Source organism: Fundulus heteroclitus, chromosome 17 (assembly GCF_011125445.2).
Source record: "Fundulus heteroclitus isolate FHET01 chromosome 17, MU-UCD_Fhet_4.1, whole genome shotgun sequence".
Classification (NCBI taxonomy): Eukaryota; Metazoa; Chordata; class Actinopteri; order Cyprinodontiformes; family Fundulidae; genus Fundulus; species Fundulus heteroclitus.
The window spans coordinates 25,805,135-25,827,573 of record NC_046377.1 but is presented as its reverse complement, the minus strand read 5'-3'; the positions used below and the strand labels follow the sequence as shown (position 1 = coordinate 25,827,573).

The window sequence follows — 22,439 nt, the reverse complement described above, 5'->3', positions numbered from 1 at the left end:
TTTGATTCGGGTTTTTCGCGCATGCCCGCCGGACTGGTAGGCAGAAGGCGAACACAATGGCGGACGCAAACAAAGAAACTGACGAGTTCTCCACATATTTTTTTCTTCTTTAGATAACGTATCACAAGATGGTTTTAAGAGTAAGTTGATGGTTGATGGTATCAGATTGCCAGATCCACACAGCGAAAGCCTGAAGGGACGGAGTGAGTCTGTGAAATGCTGGCCAAGGGTTCTGTACGGCGACACATACAGCTGCTTTATAAACACGGCAGGCCAGTACAGACGAGAGAGCACAAAAGCATGAAACCACTGGACGGCTACAATTATTTTATATCAGGAAAAAGGCTCCAGCAACGCCCGCGACGCCATGAGGGATTAAGCGGTCAGAAAATGGATGGATGGATGGATGGATGGATGGATGGATGTTCAGACATAATTGTGTAACATCAGGAGTCAGACACAGACGGCGTCTCAGCAGAGAGGAAGAATCGCCCAGTAGGTTAAAAAAAAAACATTGTTCACTGCGGATTATTTTGGTGTTTTTGTCTTATTAATCCTTATTAATCATTATAAATTCATTATATATTATTAATCTTTTCACAGACTCATGCCAGAGGGTTTGCATACATTGTACATGTACGTATATTATTACGAAACAAACATTTACGTCTTGACTTAAATATATATCCTAATTTTTTATTTATATAATGATTTAAGTAGAACAATGACCAGTGCAAAATTAAGTTGTATTTACCGGAGATGAAGTGTAGACTGTAAATTCTGTCGTAGTATGATGGCTCCCACAGTCCATTGGAATTATCTGCCTGCATCCTTTTCATTAAAATTATCCATTTCTTTCTTCTTTCTTCATCCTTCAGTAAACGACAGAAACGTACATCCGACGATTTGGAACGCCTCTGTGTGCAACCGGTAGCGCAACAAGTCGTAGGCATTGTTTAGATCCCAAAAATAAACTAAAAGTACGTTCTAAATCACCCGTTTTGTCATGTAGTAGACGGGAACGGTTCTGCTTTTGCCAACCACCGTGACCCGGATGTAGCGCTGACGTCACGCATGAACTGGTCTATGTGTTTCTGATGTGTATGGCATGACTTGGGTGCAAGAGAGCCTCTTAAAAAGCTACTGAAGAGCCGAACACAATGATTACTGATTGTGGCAGCATCATGGTTCAGGAGGTCTGCAGACCTTCTGCATTTCTGGAGTATAAAGTCATTTTAGCTGGAGTCCCTGAAGAACACCCAGTGGATTCAGACAAACCCTAAGCCTTTTCCAGAGGTGACCACACACTCCAGATCATGCTGCATAGGTTCAGACCTTTGACATTTATTGGTCAATAGCCCAACAGGAAAAACTAAAAGCTGCTTGTAGCATTTATGATGCTGAAATCATGTTTCAATGAGGCAATAAATATTTACAGTGAAGGCTATTTACCAGAAGACCTAAAGATTCGACTCAGGGAGGATCAGGGTTGTATTTAACACATCAAAGACAGTAAAGAAAGAGATTTATACTATAGCAGGGAAAAACATTTTACAATATATACAGAGAAACTTTGTCAAACAGAGATCCTGCACATGCAGTAATAGTCCAACTTGTAGAACCGATAACCAGTCCAAGAGTCCAAAGAACTGAGCCAGTCTTTGGCAAATTTAAATGTTGACTAGAGTCCTTTAGATGTTGTGGTAACAGGCAACAATGCCTCCTACCACATAGATGGAGGTCTGCCAGTTTAACATCCAGGTTCCTTGGCCCAAAGGCCCAGTGGGTTGCTCACCATCAAATAGGGACCTGGCCTGTATAGAAAGGTCCAACAATAAGTTCATTTCCTCTTAATAGTCAATGTTTAGTCATTATTAATATCATAACTACTTCCTTTTATAAGTAAATGGAATTAATAGGAAAAAGGATACATGTACATGATTCAAATAGAGAACTCTTCTGCATTAATATCCAATTCATACCATCAGACAATCTACAAACATCTTTCATCAAATAATTTCAAACAATATCTCCTCAATGGCAGCAGGTCAACAACCAAAGCTAGTATTAGCCTAAGTATAGCATGCTAATGTTAGCATTAGCATGCTCCAAACAATAAGACAAACACTCACCAGTTCATTTCTTCCTATTTCTAAGCCCAAGAAAACCAATTTATTGTAGATTTGAGGCATCTAGAAACTGTAAGGCATATTAGTAAGCATAGCATAATCAAAAGATGACAAATAACTTATTTAAACAGATTTAAAGCCCACCTGTCCGCCACCAAACAATGGGCACCGCCCACTTTTGAAAACTAAAATCCCACAAAATCTCATGAGGTTTCACACTTAGTCCAAAAATGGTGGACAGGATGGAATATTGAAAGGGGGACATAACCTTAAAAATTAAAGATATCTGGATTACCCCAAAAATCTGGTTTACATGTTCCAACTTAATGAGTGCTTTGCTTCAATGCCACCAAGGACCCGAGAGATAAGAATCTATCTTAGTGGACGTGTGTAGAGCTCAGCTAAGACTGAACTGAGCCGTCAGCTGGTCGTTCTGCCTCCACAGCGCCACCAGGAACTCAGCTGACCTGAAGTCAGCTCTGAGCATCGTCAGCTAACTGAACATCCCAATGAATCTGCCATCTTTGGAAAGACAAGCAGCAGGGCAGGTTCCCTGGAGATCGAGGAGAGCGCCAGATCATCTCATTAGAAGCAGAATGCAGAACTATCTGGAGAGGGTGACCATGTTTCAAATTAAATGTTGACAAGACAAGTTTGCTTCCTTATTTGTTGCAAAAACAGTGGTTGGCATCCCATATTTAAATAAAAGGTAAATGTACTGTGAATACATTAAAAGATATCTTTCATTTGTGATTAATAATCTCTATTTACATTATTTGACTCTGACAAACCCGAGGTTGGTGACGTTCTTTTTCCTGTTTGCTATGATTAGAGTTCTAGAGCTTGACGAGCCGCAAAAGGACAGAAAATTGTTGTATGATTTGACGCTGAACGTTGGGAGAACGGTTCTGTCGAAGGTGACGTCCAGCGTAGTCATGGAGGATGTGGAACCGTTCTCAATAATGAATTAATCCCACGACACATTTGCTCCCTCAGTCGGATGTAAACTGAACAGAGGATAAGAAATAAAAGATATACGACAGGCCAAAGTTAATTTTTTCTTGACTAAACTGGAGAATGACAAGAAATTATAAATAATTTGCAGAAAGTTGCAAATGCTTTTAATGACTTTTTAGTGAATCTGTATCCTCGATTGCCCAGAGTTTTCCTCTTAATAAATTAAATGTAGGCCCCATAAATATTCTGGAGCCAACTTTTATTATAGCTCCTGCTACAGATTCAAAAAGATCCCTAAAACCTCCCAAAACAACAGACATAGATGGTGTGGTTGCCTTCATGTTAAACATTAACCAAAGTAAACCAATCCTCCTCAGAGACAGTATTTCCCAGGCATCAGCTGTCGTTCCTCTATGAAAACAGAGATCCTTCATTCACCGGTAACTACAGAGTTAGTTTTATACCTGCAGTGTCTAAAATAGCTCAGAAACTCAACCAACGATAAAATGCCTTTTTTTTCCCTCCCATGCAGTTTGGCTTCAGAGCTCAGCACTCAGCGGAGATCACATTATTTATTTATTCTTTTGTAGAAAATGTAAATCATTTATTGGATAAGGGTGGTGTTGTTGGTGTAATATTTCTTCATTTGAGAAAAAGCTTTGACACTAAATCGTAAAATACTATTGACCAAACTAAGTAAATTTTATTTCTCCTTAGATAGATTAAAATGGATAGAATCATCACATCGATCACAGAATGTTTCTTGTCGCCACGTTTCTCCCTCTAGTTTGTCAGCAGGTGTTCCCCAAGGCTCCACTTTGGAGCCCTTGTTATTTTCTCTATACATAAAACGATCTCCCCTCAGTTTGTCCCAACGTCTCTATTCAGATGTACGCAGATGATACTGTATTTATACGCATGCTACAAACATAATTCAGTGAGTTTACACAGTCCGTGGCTAATATATCAGATTGGTTAACACTAAATGTAATTAAAACTGTAGAAACCTCTAAACTGTGAGGCAAATATTTATGTGGCTGGGAAAAGCTTTAACTTGTGAATGAATGTAAATATCATCATACTGGACTCAAAACTTTCTTTCAGATTAAAAACGTTTAATCGTTAAGTTTAGTACATCAAATTTTAAAAAAACCACAGTTATGACTACAGGTTTCTAAATTGTTTACGCATGCGTGTGTTTTATCACACATAACCTGTTGTCTCACAACTTGGTCACAAACAGCATCAAAATCCACCAAATCATTATACCAAAATATTAAAACATTAATATTGAACAAACAACATTAAGTCTTCATCATTGTAAATATGAGGAACAACTCATCTCGTTAAACAGGAGCGGTGATCCGGGGAAATCGTAGCGTTCCTTTCTGGAAAAGAGCTTTAGGTCAGACTGCATTTTGGGTTCCAGCTGCACTGCAGAGGAACTCTATCCCTCAGACAATCATCTGCCACTTCTAATCAATTAAAGAACAATTAAAGAAACGGTTCATAACGCGTCTGACAACGTTCTGAATAACAAGTTTAATTAGAAAGCACTTTTCCTTAACGAGACGACAACATACTGTAAAAACGTTCTGCTGAGCTCATCATGGGACCACCTGTGTTTCTGCCATCAGTGTGAACAATTCATTTAGTTGTGATTACTGCTTATATCTTTTATGATATTGTTTGTATTGATTGTATTTGACAAATGCGTGTAGTTTAGTCATTTTAACCTTGTTTGTCTAACCTTTGGGTTTTTTAGCGAGACATCACACTTTTCCAGGGACAACAGATGAAGAATGGCCTTTTCTGCTGCGTTTACAGAATGTTAAAGTGCTTTGTCCCTACAAATAACTAAATAAACTAGGAGGGAGTTGGAGGGAAGCTGCTGGACTCTGTGTCTGTGGAAGGAGGGACCGCAGGGATTCAGGGCAGGATGAAGGTCTGACCTGACCCTAACCCATAAATGGACCAGGAGGACTGATGGATAAAAACTCAGGACACGAAGGGAAAAGCTTAGAAAACAGTGACTAGCTGACCCAGAGCTGGAGGAGAGGGAACAGCAGGAGTCCTGCAGACAAACCAAGAATTCACGGTTAAACTCTGTGCTGCTGGTCCTGGCTCAGCCTCTCCTGCTCTGCAGCACCAAGACTCCTGAAAACTGCTGGATCATCACTTTCTCAGACCTGGGATCAGTTCAGAAGGCAGAACATGCCTATGTGACTGGGGGCAATAGTTCCGGGGGTTTCATACAATGCAAGACCCGCCAGCACCAGCATTAGAACCTGCAGGTGTGTTCTGTGCTCTTATACGGTTCCTGAAGGTTCCTGCTCCTCCATGCAGCACTGCTGCTACTCGCTGAACTGACACCGCTTTATTATTCAAACCCACATAATATTTCAATTCCCTAGTAATGCATTGACTATATTCCCATAATAGATCTATACTCTGTTGAAAAGGGGACATGAATGTCACCATTGGTCTGCACCAGATTCTAGCACAAGCTAATTTGCATCTGCAGTCCCTCAACAGAGAAACCCCAACCTATACCATACAATTATAAATAAAACACTTTTGTCCTAATCACACTACATAAGCACAACACAAATACACACAGTCATACAATCAATGCTTAAATATCTGAGCAGTTTTTACCGTTTTATTAAGTCAGAGACCAGCAGCCTTGACAGAAAAACGACCCGCTGCAGTCTCTCTCAGACCGTATTCTGCTAATTGTCTCTAAGTGGCGAGTACACACCAAAGTCAGACAAAGGCCAAACCATTTATGATTTTATGGATAATCTAAAGTGGTCAAAGTGCAGAAAGTGTATTTCTCTAGAATCCTAGAGAAGTGGTGGTGCAGCGGCTTTTCATCCGAGGTTTTTAGAGTCTGATTGTAGAAAGACTCAGCAGGTATTTTCCTAAACTTGGTAGGATTTTACCAGTTTAAAGGAAAATAACATAAGAATGCTTTCAATATTTTTAAATTTAGAACGTGAGTTTATGCAGGCTACACTACATCTTCATTCAAGGACATTTAAGCATTACATTTCTTTTCCACTGGCTCTTTGTTAACCATATTTGAATTTCTTTGCCTAATTGAGACTAACCTCCTCATTAATATTGTGCAGGACGGGCTCTGGTGTTTATATCTAGCCAGCGCGTCTCCCTCTCTGCTCCCCTTTCTCTTTTTAACTTTCTTGCTCCGTTTTACATGTTCTATAAGGGCATGAAGCTCCATGCAGGGGGGGGGGGCGTTTGCAGCGAGGAAGAAACTGACCAGAGAAGTGGAAATCACAGCTTCCTCATAACTGGAGAATGAATGGTGCTTTGAGGTGAAGAGGCCATAAAACGCCACGAGGAAGACGCTTTTCTGAAAAAGACTAATACTGTGGAGCAGAGGTCTGAAAAGTCGCTGAGCGGCACATTTAACCCTAACCATGAGCAGCGCCTGGAATAAAACCCAGAACCTGAGGCCTGATCTTAAGAGGCAGATTAAAGGTCAGAGAAGCAGAAGTTAGACTCAGAGGAGACACTAAGATGTCAACTGGACATTTTAACTATGGGAGGAGGTGGAGGTGGAGGAGACGGGCTCTGCTGGACATTAACACAGGAAGCTGCTTTTATCACAGGATTCACACCTGAGAGGGTCCAGCAGGTAGTTTGACTCACAGCCAGCTCTGCTCTGCCGAGGAAAAAAAGAACCTGGAGTTCTCAGCACAGACAAATCAGAACCAAACCCGTCTCAGACTGAGGTACCATCAGAACTTCTGCCTGCTCCACTTCCTCACAGGAAGAAGCTCAGTCAAACTATTTTATTCCAACAAGACCAAGTCTCAGTCCAGCCTCTGTTTTATTTTTTATCTTTTAACAGATCCATGTTTTCTCAGTGAGTCCGTCTCTTGATCTGGGTCTAAGCTGCACTGGAGGTCTTACTCCTGGTTACAGGAACAAGAGAGGCCTCCACAGCGTCCTACTGGATCTGGTGCTGAACGCTGAGCTTCATCAGGGTCCATCAGGGTCGCTCCATCAGCTGGAACATCTGGACTTCCCCAAACCGTGCAGGCCAACAATCCTGACCAGCAGCAGGATGGAGGATCTTCAGCCATGGTGGCCGTTCTTAATCCCACCTTCATCTTAATTCTGCTCATGAACATAAAGTTTCCTGTAAATACTGAGAGCATTTTCTCCAGACTACACATAAACAGCAGGACGGAGGGCCGTGATGTTCTGCCAGCGTAAACTCAGGGCCATGAGGTCCAATCAGTGGCTGGGTGAACAGAGAGGACCCTCGTCGGTTCTGGGACTTCCTCCTTCATGTACATAGAACCAGCCAGCAGCCGGTTCTCCTACAACATGCAGGAGCAGAACAGCTCGCCAAGTCGCCGAGCCATCAGTGGTTCTGAAAGACGCCTGCTGTGCTGCTTTCAATGCAGCAACGACAAAATATCCACAGACACAAAGCTATGGCACAGTTTATTTGCTACTATCAGGATCTGCTGCAGAGCTGCTAAACAAGGTCACGACTTAACTACTCTGCAAATCCTACAACTTATTTTATTTCTTTGCTGCCATTTTGTAGAACATAGCTGAAGGATGTGAAAATGTTCAGTTGTTGGGTGTTTTCAGCCACACAATTCATCACACCTTCCCCCAGCAGACTACACAAATGTCTGAACAGGGTGGGAGGGGCCGAGTTTAAAGAGACGGCACCAAAACAAGTTAGCCAGAGATGCACCTCAGAACGGGAGCAAAGGAGGGGCTGTGGGGCAACAATAAGGAGGAATTCAGACTAAAGCATTGAGGTTCCACTTTATATAGACCAGTGGTCCTTTTCAGTCTGGGCCCCTGGATAAAGGAGAGGCCGTCATGTTAGATCTGCTGACAGAATCAGAAGGCAGTCAGAATATCCAGAGAAAGTCTGGAGATGATAACCAGGATGGAGCGGCAGGTTTGAAGGCAAACATGATAGAGAAGGTGCTGAAAGAAAACATAAAATTGACATTTTGGAACTAAGAAATAATCCAGGAAGAATCCTCCATCATGAGTCAGGGTTTGGGTCAGAACACAATATTCCTCCTGCAGGAGATGTTGCTGCTTCCTGTACATGAGGACTGCAGGTCAGGACATCTTTACCACATATTAATTCAGACAAAAGCATCTGAAAAAAGAAAGTGATGAGCAAACGATGTAAAACTGGACTAAATATACATTTAATCATTGAAATAACTGCAGTACCACGGTCACCCCCTAGGGGTAGAACACAGCGTGTCCCTTTAAGTGGCCCTCAGCAGTGTGGATCACGGGGGGTGCATTAAGGTCTGGACTTTGACTAGGTCATTCCAACACTTTGCTTCAGCACTTTGGGTCCTGACTCTGGTTCTGAAGCCCAGTTCTATGGAGCATACGGAAAACGAGATTGTCGGAAACGCCACCCAGACTGCTCTTTGAGGCCCGTTGCTGTCCATTAATCAAAGTTTCTGGGAATGTGTTTAATTACGGCGTGAAGGAGTCAGCGCTGAGCTGATAATCAGCTGATAACGAGCAGCAGCAGGTCGAGCTAACGGTCCTGCTGGCCTACTTATCCTGCTCATTAATGCTGCCTAAGCTCTCTAATGCTGCCTCACACTCTGTGGCCACAGCTAGCTCCTTCCAGCTCCACCGCCGAGACACGAAGAAAGCAACCTGTGACAACATGAGGCAGAAAACGGGTCTGAAGCCATCAGGGCCGAGAGACACCGGCCATCTGTAGGCCAGCAGGAGAGAGAGGAGGGTGAGACGTTTGCCTTGGTGTTCATCTGAGGCTTTAAGCGCCAGTAGGAAGCCGTTAATCCCGCGTCAAACACTGCAGCTGCTTGGTTGCTGTTGCACCGCGTCCAGCTGGACCCACACATCTGCATCTGCTGGTCAAAACCACACTTAACTTTTATTTCCTCACCATCTGAAACCAAGTCAGGTCAGTGACGATTAACCTCATTGTTCCTAATTTGCCAGAATAATGAAAAATAAAATGTAATCGCTTTCCTCAAAGTCACGTTTACTAAAACCTTCAAATCACAGTATTGATAATTATGTAGCTGTTTTGTTGTTATTTGGTTTTAACTTGATTTATATGGCTTAGCTTAACCTGACCAAGGGATAAAAGATAGAAATTAGCCGCATTAATTTGGTCAGAGTGTTTAGAAAGGTAATTGCATGACTTCCTGTTTTGCTTGGAAATAATCAGGCTCTTGATTTGACCCATCAACCCTAACTTTAGGCTTGATGTAAGTTTATCTTCCACCTTGCATAGAGAGGAGAAGGAAAAGGTAAACGCATCTAAAAAGCTCTCTGTTTGAGAAATGCAGCAAAGAATGGCCGCACTGGGTGGCCATGATAAGCGCCTCTCCATGGCTGGTTCTTTTCTTACCACCACAGATGGAAACAGGTGGAGCTTTTCTGCTGAGATTCCGAAAAAAATAAAAAACAAAGCAGCTGGACCTGTTTTCCGTAGTTGAAGACGTTTCGCTTCCTCTCCAGGAAGGTTTCTCAGTTCAAAAAGTCTGGAGTAATGTGCAGTACCAAGCTTTATTATAAAGCTTGGTACTGCACATTACTGCAGACTTTTTGTTGCTTTGTTGTTTACTTTTTTTTGGAATGACCATGACCTGGATGACTGAGAATCTTCACCAGCATTTTCTGCTGAGAAACCAAAGATCCATGGGTAGAAAAGCACCTGACTGTACGGTGGAGGAAGGATGATGCTGTGGGCCTGCTTCTCTTCCAACAGCCCTGGGAAATGAACCCCATCAGAGTGCATGGCACCATGAACTATTTCAGAAACCTGCACATTTGGGAATAAATATCTGGTTTCTCTGCCAGAAAAGTGAAACTGGCCAATTCTTAACTGAGCAAATAAGCAAACAATGAATCAACGTTTCCCATCTCAGTCCTCACAGCTAAACTCTGCAGGAAAGCTGTGGCTGAGCTGACCAGGACATGGGACCACCAGGAGAGGCGGTTTGAAGAGGAAGGATCCGGGGGGCGCTGTGACATGTGGACTGAATAGACGTGTTTTTTTAGCTCCTCGCGGCACACGAATTAACTTGATTCTAAACGCATTTTTGCACAGCAGACTCTCCATTTTTGTCTTAAAGGATTCGCCTTGTGTTCTTCTTGAGTTTGCCAAAAGGTGCAACACGAGCATGACGATCAAAACTACACAAAGTGGAAAGGGAGCTAATCGCTCGCTAACCGAAGCTGCTGCTGGTTGTGATCAAGCTAGCATGAAACCTTCGGGACTGTCGTCAGTCGGCCAGGAAGACGAGCTTCCACTCATCTGGCAGAAAATGTCAAACAAGCTGCCGCAGTGCTTTGATGAGAGAAGTTTGCGATTGGTTTGCAGAATCTTTTTGTCCACCCAGAAAGCACTGGTGGAGAGGCTGTGTGGACCATGAGCAGCACAAGCATGCTGTGGAAACTTGGCAGAGCTACAAAAAGCTCCAGGCCAAGCTGTCAGACCTTGAAGGGAGATCCAGGCGTAACAACATAAAAACTGTCGGTGTCCCCGAAGGCACAGAGAAAGGAAGTTCTCTGAGTTCGTCTCCAAGCCGCTGAGAGATGACATCTTTACCAAGCCGGCACCATCGACCAGGCACACCGTACAAAACAGCCCAAACCAACGGGGGGGGGGGGGCTCCAGACCCCACGCCATGACCGCTCGGGTACAGATCGTTCAGCATATTGAGAAGATCCCGTCAGGAGACGGCGGTGGATGGTTTGTGGAGGCCAGCGTATTTTGATCTTTCCTGACTACACTGCAGAGGCGATGGAGCAGCGGCGGAGCTTCTGCCAGCTCCTCCTTCATTAAACAGGATCAGGTGAAGCTGTTCAGCAACCTGGTTGACCAAAAACTCTGAAAGGCTATATTTTGAGTGTAAAAGTGTTCTGTAATAACTTTTATGGTGGCAATTTTCTTCCTGCTATGCTTCACCGGTTCTGTGATGCGTGGGCCGTAGAGGGGCTGTGACTTCTCTGGTATTTTTCTTTTCTCTTTGCCCGCTGGTCCCTGATGTGGATGAGGGTAACTTTGCTTCGTTTGGGGAAGCACTGGTTATGGGTTTTGTTCATGTATCTGTTAACAGTTTACTTGACTTTGTTTGTTTGTTGCTGGCTGCCAAACTTATTGATGACTTTATGTTTTATTGCAACATCATTACCTTTTTGTTTAATCTGTTCACTCCTTCAGGGTACCTCAAATGAACAGCACCCTTGACTCTATATCCTTGTTTTCTTGAAACCTAGGCCACCAGATAAGGCGAGGTAAAGTTCTTGCACATACAAGATACATAAAGAAAACTTTATTGTCCAGTGGTTTAAAACGCAGTGGTAATTTGCCTTTAGCATCTTGACAGTCAGTCAGCACATAAAACAGACACTAAATACAATCAATAAATTATCACAATACAAAGAATAGATACAATATGAAGTCACTGAAATCTGACATAATATTTTTACAAGAAACACACATCCATGTTTATTTGGCTGACCCAGCAGTTTTTTCCCCATCCTCCTGGATTATATACATTTCTTTGGGAAGATTTCTGGTTGTACCATAAATTGAGGACAGGGCAAAGGAGAGCCCAGCTGGATACACTCTGGACTCCTGGGAGACATGGAGGATTGTGGGTCTGTCTATTTTGTCCGTCAAGGACGAGGAAGATGGTAACATAATTAGACTTATCACAGGATTTCTGCTTTTTGGAGCTGGCGGTTATGTGGTATATCGACAAATTTGGAAATTCTCAGCAGCTGTTCTGGACATGGTGAGGCTGCCAGGAATGTGTAAAGGGTTAAACCGAACTGTGAAGACCCGGACTCAGATGCTTTGTGAGCAAAAGCGCAAGTTGGGTGCAATCCTGGCATCGTATGCGTGCTGTGGTATGAACTCAATAGTGAATGGAATAGATCTTTGGGAAAATCTAAGGTGAATTTATGGCGGAACAAACACAAATATGGCTGTTTAGGACTTGCCACTGAGACATACCCAAAAGACTTTAAGGCGAATGAAAAAGTTTTAGTCAGCCTGAGACAAAACAATTTGTTGCTCTCTGAATTGGCTCGCCTGATGCCGGCCTTTGAGGCTGGTAATCTCAAACTGCTCACGGCTCTGCATTCGTGCTAGACCTGCTCCTTCCACGTGCAACACCAGCTGTGCGCTCGGCTGTCTCTCCGCTCGCGACTTCAAAAACCGTCACTCCACCAGCCAATCACAGACAGGGTTTTTTTTTCATCCAGAGTATTGCTTGCAAATACTGCATTCAGATGGATTTGAAGGCCTCCTTGTCATCACCTTTAGCTCTTTCACCAGATTCTTTATCTCATTCAATTCAGGACTCTGCATGTGCCTTTTCATCTAGCTCTATATTGAGAAATCTACAGTAAAGTAATGAAATATTTAAAAAATGTTAAAATGAGACAACGGCATTTTTCACACCTCGCCTGAGGGGGTTCAAGGAAAGTCTAATATTTTGAGGCTAAAATATTAGACTGTTTATTTCTCTTTTTTCTTCAATCCCACCATTGTGTTTAGTATTTTTTAACGGCACTAGTGGCTCGTTTTTCGTACAGTGGGCTGACAGGAACGGGGGTACGAGAGAGAAGGAGGACCACAGGTCAGAGTCGAACCTGCGTCGGCCCGTCGAGGACTAAGGCCTCTGTACATGGGTCGTGCACACTAACCACTGCGCCACCGAAGCCCACCTGTGTTTAGTAATTTCTGCCAACAGCTGCAGCATTTGGATTTAAACCATCTGCATATGTGCATACACGAAGCCGAGCACATGCAGAGATGGAATCCAGAGCGAGGACAGAGGGTTGAGAAGAGTTCTTCAGAGTTGAGTGCGTTCTAGACAGGTATTGAGGATATTTATACGCTGAATACCTGTCTCACTGCGCGCTCGGATTGGTGCATGCGTGGTCAAGTCGATGGCACAATGGTCACGCCATACTAAGACAAGAACCCTGGGTTGAATGCACGCAGATGCATTGCTGTACTGGAAGGGCTGTACTGGAACGTGCGGCCCCCGCTCGAGAACCACCACCCACACGTGTTTCTTTTTTGTGCTGAGATGTTTTTCTTGCATCGTCATACTGTCCCTGTTGACAGAAATGCATTTTCCCCTCTATCATCCCAACGTATTATTTTCTCTACTCTGCAAAAAGGCTTGTGGCAGCAGCCTCAGTCACCTGTCTACCCATGTTTGTCTTTCTTGATGAGCTGTACTGAAATGCAATTTCTCCCACTGAGGACAAATAAAGCAACTCCATCCAATGTTCTTTCTCCTGCAGGAGACTGATTAGTAACTTTGTTCCACATTCTGTATAGTTAAAGCAAGGGAAGTGATTCTAAAGGGGCGTTTGGTCCTGGAATGTGAAGCAGCTCCTGAAGGAAGGATTTACTGGAGAAAAATCCCCTCTAAAGAATCGGGTCAGCTGACAGCCTGAGTGGCCTTCTGAGAGCAAACTCACTTCAGTAACGTGAGCACCTTGCTGCTCAGCTGCAGCAGATGGAACTGAGCAGGACCAGGCTGAAGGTCGCAGTTTGACGACTCCAACAGAATCACATCACCTGCAAAAAGGAAAGACGAGACCCTGAGCTTCCTGGAGCAGACACCCACTGCCAGCCCATGTTTTACGCAATCAAGCTCCTAGAAACACGGCTGTAGGTCAGATTCACTAGATGCAGGCAGACTGTACCGTCCTAATTATGTTTTGACTAAACCTGAGGGTTTAGTTTAAACACAGATGAGGGAAACCGGCCCTGACCAGCACACCCTAACTCATTTCCAGTTTTCTCACGTTCTTATCAACAGTCATGACTCAGATAGCTTTGACCTTCGACTGCTCCCACCTCAGGACCAGAAGCTCCTCTCACTTGGAAAACCTGTGAGCCAGTATGTTTTAGTACTTTTCTGCTTCAAACAAAGAACAGCTCTGTTCCTGCACAGAATGTAAAACTGTAGAGGAAAAATGCAGCTTCTCAGTCAGGCTGAGGCTTTGACTAGGCCAGTGAAGATTTTATTTTTCTGTCAGACTAGCTGCTGCCAAGGTGTCATTGACCAAGCTTCAGCTGTTGGGCAGATGGACTCACATCTCATTCTAGAGGTCATATGTGGGTCCCTGTGTGTGTGCGCCTCATCTTCTCTGATTGTAGGGGAGGCTGGCATCTGGAGCTCCTTCAAGTCAGTGGGAGATGAAGAGGAGTTGATACCCTGAGGCAGATGGTTCTCTCGTACAGTGTGGCAATCAGGCCACTTGTTATTTCTGCTCCGCTCTGTCCTCAAGCTCCTTTTCTTACCACTTGGGTCCTCCTTTCAGGAAGTAGCCTGTACCTCAGTTCTTAGCCTTCCCTCCGCTCTTCAGTTCTCTGCCTCTTCATGTCCTGGAGTTCCCTAATAAACTCTGGCTTCTCTCTGAAGAATCTCCTCACTGCTCCATGGGGCAATCCTCTACGTCCCCATTCTGACTCACACACCTGTCCACCCTCCACCATTACCTCTGTCTTCTCTCCAGAATCATCAGCAGAAGCCCAAACATCTTCAGAAGTCCATTCCACAACTTGCAGACATCATTCTCTGTGGGTATCCTCGCTTTTTCCCCAGACGAGACTCACTAGCATCATTACAAAGTATTAATAAACCTCACTTCGTACAACTAGCCTGTTCCTTTTAGTGTCATGGTGGGACCCACTCCTGAACCTGGAAGAAACCTTCATTTTCCAACTTTTGCCCATAAAGCGTTTAAATCATCATTGTTGTGTGTAGTTGTTGCTGCACTAAGGTCTCACAGACAAACACCTTGACACTAGAACGCTTTGGTAGAACGAGGAGAACACAGTCAATCATCTCTCAATCACTGTGCTGGATACTTGGCCTGAGGTCTGGGTTCCTCCACCATGGTTCTGTCCACCATGGTTCCTCCACCATGGTTCTGTCCACCATGGTTCCTCTACCATGGTTCTGTCCACCATAGTTCCTCCACCATGGTTCTGTCCATCATGGTTCCTCCACCATGGTTCTGTCCACCATGGTTCCTCCACCATGGTTCTGTCCATCATGGTTCTGTCCACCATGGTTCTGTCCATCATGGTTCTGTCCACCATGGTTCCTCCACCATGGTTCTGTCCATCACGGTTCTGTCCACCATGGTTCTGTCCATCACGGTTCTGTCCACCATGGTTCTGTCCATCATCGTTCTGTCCATCATGGTTCTGTCCATCACGGTTCTGTCCACTATGGTTCTGTCCATCATGGTTCTGTCCATCATGGTTCTGTCCACCATGGTTCTGTCCATCATGGTTCTGTCCATCACAGTTCTGTCCATCATGGTCCAACACCTCTGGTCCTTCCTCCAGGTGCAGCTCTGCTGACCTCAGTCCTGCTGCCATCTTGGTTCTGGAGAGAAGAGATTTTCTCCTCCAACCTTCCAGCAGCCAGACTGATTCAGGGTCTTGACCTGTAGAGTCTGAGGTGGACCTCCTGGTTTTTGGTCATTTCTCTGAGCTTCCTCTCTGACCTTGGGCTGAAGCTGCTGGACGTCCAACCTGGAAGCTGCTGAGATGTTCTCCTCCTGGATGATGATGGAGGATGAAGGACTTCTGATGGTCTGATGACCTCATGACCCCTCCCAGGCTGATGTTGTGGCAGTGGTAAAACTTGGATATCTAGTATCATAATTTCTAGCACAGACAGTATAAAACAAGAGTAAGATGCAGGTAAACCCAGAACAGGACGTCTCTGCTACACTGTGCCATCTCTGCATGGCATTAACACACACATCCTGCTTTTCTAGAGCTGCTGGCACTAATGATGATCTGTTAATCTCTGCTTCATACAAAGTCAATCAAGATGTTCTTTGAATCTGGTTGAACTGATTGTTTATTGATCAGGTGGAGGAGGAAGATGTCAAGGTGCTTCTGTCTGCTGTTGTGGCAGCTGGTGCTCAGACTGTCCTGCCGTGTTGTCACAGGTGAGAACATTTTCCTGCATCATCCAATATGATCATCATATCAAGCAGCAGATTCAGTCCATCAGCTGCCCTTTCTGTGTGGCCTTCAGCCAGCCTGTGTTTGGGCGGCTCCAACATCTTTGCGTCGGTCAGAGAGAACAGTCCCATGGGTCTGTTCATCTCAAACATCAGCATCAGATCCGACCCAGGAGCCAACGCTGTCCGTCTGTGCCTGACCGGACCAAATGCCAACTGGTTCTACTTAGAGCGTCGGACCATCAGACTCAACTCCTCTGCATCCAGAGTCCTGGACCGAGAGGTACGGCGTAGACTCACCTAAAACCCGTCCAACCTGTCTGATTAACCAAAAAGGGCTCATTTTTCAGGTTCTGGGGCCGTTTCTGATTGCTGAGCTCACCTGTTATGAGGATGATATCAAACAAGTAGGTCTACAAAATGATCATCAGCAGAGAATAGATGCACCAGTCAGTCCCATAAAAATGGACCTTGTTTCAGAGCCACTACAGGATTCTGGTGGAGATTCTGAATGAAAACGACAACAAACCAAAGTTCCTGGAGGAGACCATCCAGCCGTTCAGCATCAGTGAGGTGAAACGTACCAACAAACTGAATAACCTGACACATGGTTCTGTTCGAAGAAGCCCTTCCATCCTGTTTTTTCCTTCTGCAGGTGGCAGCAGTGAACTCTGTGGTTTTCACTGTGAAGGCTACCGACACAGATGGAGATATGATCAGCTACAGCATTGACCAGTCCTCGGTAGGATCTCCATTAGCTTCGGTTTCAACATTCATTCTCCAATCAAACCCCAGTCTTTAAATCTGCACCACCTGCTTTGTGGCACCTGCAGGAAGATGCATGGTTCTTTAGGATCGACCTGCCCAACAGTGGGAAAGTGGTGCTGAACAAAGCTCTGGACTACGAGAGCAGAACCCGGCTCCAGATTATTATGTGGGCCCAGGTAAAGGTCAGCTATAAATGGGTTTGACAAGAGTCCAAAGCTTTTAGATGCATTCAGATAGCTGGACAGCATTACAGTGGAAAAGATGTGACGAAGAATGGCCACGGGTAATTCTGTTTGCAGGAATCAAACACAGAGGAGATGTTCAACATATCTACTGTCCTTACCATCAACATCGAGGACGTTGATGACCAGTATCCTCACTTCCTGCCCTGCACACCTGTGTCCCCAGGTGTTCCGGTCTGCATGAACCCAACCTACAGCGCCAACATCACACGGAAGCACCAGGTAAACAGCGGCAGCATGGGTAAAGTAAACAGTGGCTTCTGTTAGAGGAATGGCTGTAATGTGTCAGTCTACAAAGAAAGGAACATTGTTTGATTGATTGGGCTGCAACGTTTAAAACCTGAGAATCAACAGAGGAGGGAATGACTCTGGGATGTCTGACTGGGAGGAGACCCAGAACTCCCAGAGTCCTGAACCCCAGCAAGGTGCTGCAGAGGACAGGAATAGCTAGCAATATGATTAGCAAACAAAAGACGTGGACAGGTAGACGGATGGTTAGGTACATTTTAGGCAGAAGGCATGTCACACCTTCTTTAATTTCCCTTTGGCATTGATAAAGTATTTTTGAATTGAACTGAGCACACCTAAGAGAACCTGGGACCTGGTGTTGCCTCAGCCTCAGCCTCCAGGTGCACTGCAAAAATATACCTAAAAATAAGATTTTTTTTCTTTAAATTTAAGTATTTTTCCTTGATTTGAGTAGATAAATAGGACTATTTGCCAATGGAATAAGATTTTTGCACTCAAAACAGGAACAATTCATCTGCATCACCTTATTTCAAGAGCATTATTTCTAATAATCTTATTTTAGGGGTAAAAGTAAAAATACTCATTCCATTGGCAAATAATTTTATTTACCTGCTCAAATCAAGGGCAAATACACTCATTTCAAGAAAATTGTACTTATTTTTAGTTCTCTTTTTGCAGTGTGCGCTCATTTTCCCTTTCAGGACTTGGTTCTGGAGTTTTCTCCTGGTCCAATCCGAGCCAAGGACGGAGATCGGGGGATCAATGCTCCTCTCCTGTACACCATTCTGTCAGGTTAGACGCAGTCTAAGGAGGTCTACGCAACGCGACAGCATTATGCAGGCGTGACCGTGTCTGTGTTTCACCCACAGGTGATGATCATGGCAGGTTTGTGATTGATAACAAGACAGGTGAGATCAGGTTAACCAGAGCTGTGGACGCCCGACGCCCAGCAGCAAACTTCACGCTCACGGTCATGGTAGGAACATCCGTCCTTTTTCCCCAGAGTCACACATGTGTTTCTGAAGAGCCTGCTCTCGTTGCTGTCCAGGTGTGTCAGGTGGAGGACCGGTTAAAGTACAGCTTGGCCACGGTTCTTGTCAGAGTACTGAGTGAAAACTCCTTCCCGCCTGTTTTTAACACAACCACCTTCAAAGGCTTCATAATCCAGAGCTCAAGCCCTGCCTCCATCGTCTCCACCTATGGGAACCAGGTGTTACAGGTCCAGGTGTCGGACCGGGACTTCCCTGATGTAAGACGGCGTGCTGCCCCTCCTTAACGATCACTTAAATCCCACCTGTCCACACAACACTGCTGTCCAATTGCAGGGAGTGAATCCAAGCATTCGGTTCTTCCTGCATCCACCATCTCGACTGTATCAAGTCACCCAGGAGGGGGTTCTGATTGCCAGGACAGACCAGCTGCAGGCCTTTGACAGACACATTCTGCAGGTGAGTTTATTAAAACAGACTACTAAAGTTAAAGGGGTGCTGGTTAGAAAAAAGGGATGTTTGGACACCTCAGGTCTGTTAGCAAGCGGTTTCCTGGACCTCATCTTTAAGCACAATGTCAGAGGACTAAAAGCTTTGCAGTGAATCCACTGTATATTTATCCACCAGGAAAACAACGAAGCTTTTCTCTCTATAGAAGACTGAAAGATGCCAAACATGCCAGCTGCAACTTAGAATGCCTCACAGAGTGCTGCTTAAGGATAACGCTCCTGTCCCAGTCTACTCACCATCACCCCGTCTACCCCCGCTTCAGTCTGATTATTGTGACGCAGGATGAAATTAACCCGATAAAGACCAAAGTTCTCTCTGGAGAGAAAGAGTCACCATGGAGGACCAGCTGGAGAAAAACACAGCTTCCAGCTCACTTTGACATTTCTAGAGATAGTATAAAGAAACCATGATCAGGAGTTAAAAGGAGCCGTTTTATTCATCTGATATTATCAATCCAAACACTAATAACTTTATTAAGCTATTGTTGACAGCCTGACAAACCCGTCTCCACTTGCCCCTCCTGAACTCTAGTCCAACAGGATGAACAGGGTGTGCCAGCAGAACCATTACAGCATCTAAACAAGTTTAACAAACTGAATTATGGGTATTTTTCAGAACCGCTTCAGAACCTAAAATCCACAACTTGCTGTCTTGATTTGTTGCCCGGCAGGTTTGTAGAACAAGTTTTTATTTTACAGAGAGGAAATCATTTTCCACAGAATCTGAAAAGTGCGGAGACAAATAAAGATAAATTGTGGAGTTCCTCAGGGTCCATTTCTCGGGCCACTTTTATTTAACATCTATATGTTCCTCCTGGCTCAGATTATAGAGGACTACAGCATCTTCTACTACATGTAGATGGATGGCATTAACTTGGCCTCTGGTAATAAAGTAAAAAATCTTGGTGTTATTTTTGACCAAGACATGTAATTTAAATCACATATTAAACAGATTTCCAGAGTTTCCTTTTTTCACCTCAGGAATATCGCCAAAATTAGAAACATTCTGTCCAGGAGTGACAGATGACATGCAGCTTTGTATCTCCTCATCACTGTGAGCGTTTACAGCTTCTGTGTTTTAGCTGACACGCCTGAATGTTGCCTCCGCAGGTTGTTGCCAGGGATGAAGAATCAGGAGAGGAAGCTTCTGCCTCAGTGGACATTGAAGTCCTGCAGCGAGGACAGGCAGGTGAGGACAAAGTCCTACCGTGGTGCATTCACTGACCTCTTACCGGTGCTCCATTGTGTTTTGCTCTCTTCCTGTTTCAGTGCCTCACGGTGCGTTCACAGAGCAGCAGCTCTTTGGAGATGTGGACAGCAGGCTGGCGGGAGGAATCGCAGCACTGATCTCGCTGATGTTTCTCTCAGCCTTCCTGTTTCTGCTGCTTGGATTCATGCGCAGGAGACGACCGCAGGAAGCTGATATCCTCCCAGCCGTCACGGCCGGACTACACCCTAAGGTGATGGTAGAATAACCTGGTTTTATTTTATGTGCTGTGAGTATAGCTGGTTGATGGGCTGCAGAAACAGACACGTTTCCTGAAGAGGAACTGAAAGTTGACTGACTGAAGCAGAGAGACTTCACACTGAATGCATGAATGCTCTGAGATGAAGAGTTTTTCCTCTGTGGGGCCTTCATCTTCTCCAAAATTCTTTATCAATAGAGGCACATTTGCTTCTGAACCTCCAGTTTCCTTTTACAACTTCTAAAAAAACAGTTCAGCTCTTAGAATGAATCCCCTGATCCTGATGGAAATGATCTAGAACGGCCACCAGGGGGCAGAAGTGATGCATCAGGAGGGGATGACAGGTGTTCTCCATGAGATGAGGGCTTACCTGTTGTCTCAGGTAGCCAAGGACAGACTGCACCAGTGGCGCTTGGCTTGTTGCCTCGTCTTCTCACAGTCCGACCCATCACATCCACTCAGTTCCTCATCTTTGTGCTGGCTAAGCAGTGGAGGGTGAGACGGCACACCGTCTCCAGCCCTGAGCTTGTCTGCAGGACCTCAGGGTGGAACTCCATCAGCTGAAGGTCTAATCCACGATAAACATCTGAGATTACCGGCCTGCAGCAGCAAATCTGGACCAGGTAGGAATCCAGAACCTCCTGGAAGAAGCTGATCCGGCACCGAATGAAAAACACACAATATCGGCTCGTCCACTCCAAGAAAGCGACGTCAGAGAAGCGCAGGCCAAGGAGAAAGTGAGCGAGCAGTCCTGATACCAGACTGCTGGTTGAGGGTCTGTGGTGTCTGAGCGTTGGCTTTAGGCTCCTCCTCAGTTCATCCTCACAGTTAAAGCTGCTGATTGTCTGTTTGGTTCCTCTGTGGCCTTTAGGTGAGCTCCAGCTCTCCAGAAGCTCTCGCCCACCAGGCTTCCTCGCCGTCCGGCAGCTTCCACGGCAGACACGGCCTTTACACTCGCAAGAAGTCTCTTCCTCCTCATCCTCCTCCGACCTCCTCCTCCTCCTCAGCAGCAGACAGCAGGTCCAGACCTCACCTTCCTACCCAACCCTCAGAGGTGTCCCTCAGCGACCCGGCCGGACGCTGCCGCTTTCAGACGGACCTGGTGGTGGTGGTGGAGGAAGCTCAGAGCGCCGTTCACAGCTGGGAGCGCTCACCTGATGTGACGGCAGGGCTTCCTTCTGCAGCTCAGTCCATGCAGGGCCATGCTGGGACGCCTCAGAGAGACGAGGAAGTCCGCACCGACCAATCACGGGACACTTAAGCTTGGTTCAGCCAATCACCAGTCAAGACTCTACAGCCGCGGCCAGCGCGTGATTGGTTAACGGATTGAAACTCTGGTTGTTTTTGGTGGTTTTAATAAAAATGCCTTTCAGAAATGAATAATCTATTATATGGTTTGATTTCTGATTTCAAAACCTTATGTGAACCAGAAATGGGGGGGGGGGGGGGGGGTTAGGACCTGAACAGGGAACTCATGCGCACACAAAGCAGAGCAGAAAGCAGTGAAACTATGAAGCAGAGAACAGTTTGAATAAAATCCTATAAATAGCCTGAAAGTTTCAGGCTGAATTTCTGAGAATCTACCGGGTTTCTGCAGGGAAGCCAGCAAATGCATGTTCTGGTGCTTTCTACCTGCAGCTGCTCTAACAGAACCTCATTATCAGCTGTGGGGAACTCTGGACTTGTCCTGGTTCTGATCCAGCTGTCACAAACATACATTATGAGGAACCTGACGATGGAGCGGGTTCACCTGTGACCTGGATGTCAGCTCTTCCACTTCCAGCTCAGTCTTCATGGAGGAGAAGGAACCCTGAGGGCTTCTGGTTCCGGGACCATCCGGGTCTGGATCAGCACCACATCATCTGTAGGTTCTCTGACACTGGAAGCAAAGCTCGCCGTCTCGTTTCAGGAAGCTTCAAGAAATCAGCTGCAGACCCAATTTTCCATCATCTGGTGAGAAAAACGGGAAAATTCTGCGTTTGTTTTTCTCCTATAAATAAAAGTAAAGTTCAATAAAACGTCAGAACCAGAACCCCACAAACTCAGTGACCTGCAGTAGCATTTAAAGGTCAAGGTAAATTCTAAAGTTACAGGCACACAGACC

General features: G+C 45.1%; 1 protein-coding gene across 5 annotated transcripts; it reads left to right on the top strand.

Annotated features, from left to right (window-relative positions):
• Window positions 1-8,663: 8,663 nt before the first annotated feature.
• Window positions 8,664-21,721, top strand: LOC105936069 (cadherin-related family member 5). Of its 5 annotated transcripts, none has more exons than XM_036149238.1 (15): window positions 8,664-9,045; window positions 13,943-14,023; window positions 16,018-16,097; window positions 16,187-16,395; window positions 16,463-16,519; window positions 16,593-16,685; window positions 16,768-16,854; window positions 16,946-17,062; window positions 17,180-17,344; window positions 18,073-18,163; window positions 18,241-18,620; window positions 18,697-18,819; window positions 19,980-20,058; window positions 20,139-20,329; window positions 21,207-21,721. In XM_036149238.1, the coding sequence occupies exons 3-15, from the start codon at window positions 16,031-16,033 to the stop codon at window positions 21,594-21,596; spliced, it is 2,049 nt and encodes a 682-aa protein (XP_036005131.1). In that variant the 5' UTR covers window positions 8,664-9,045; window positions 13,943-14,023; window positions 16,018-16,030; the 3' UTR covers window positions 21,597-21,721. The 5 variants fall into 5 exon arrangements, with proteins under 5 accessions (XP_036005131.1, XP_036005133.1, XP_036005130.1 ...); XM_036149240.1 differs by lacking the exon at window positions 13,943-14,023 and having other exon boundaries at window positions 8,665-9,045; window positions 18,241-18,341; window positions 18,420-18,620; XM_036149239.1 differs by lacking the exon at window positions 13,943-14,023 and having other exon boundaries at window positions 8,666-9,045; window positions 18,241-18,347; window positions 18,420-18,620.
• Window positions 21,722-22,439: the final 718 nt, after the last annotated feature.

Coding starts and splice junctions, on each gene's coding strand:
- LOC105936069 (XM_036149238.1), top strand. CDS start 16,031: ATGTCAAGGTGCTTCTGTCTGCTGTTGTGGCAGCTGGTGCTCAGACTG. Junction 16,396..16,462: donor CCAGAGTCCTGGACCGAGAG/GTACGGCGTAGA, acceptor CTCATTTTTCAG/GTTCTGGGGCCGTTTCTGAT. Junction 17,063..17,179: donor TTATGTGGGCCCAGGTAAAG/GTCAGCTATAAA, acceptor TTCTGTTTGCAG/GAATCAAACACAGAGGAGAT.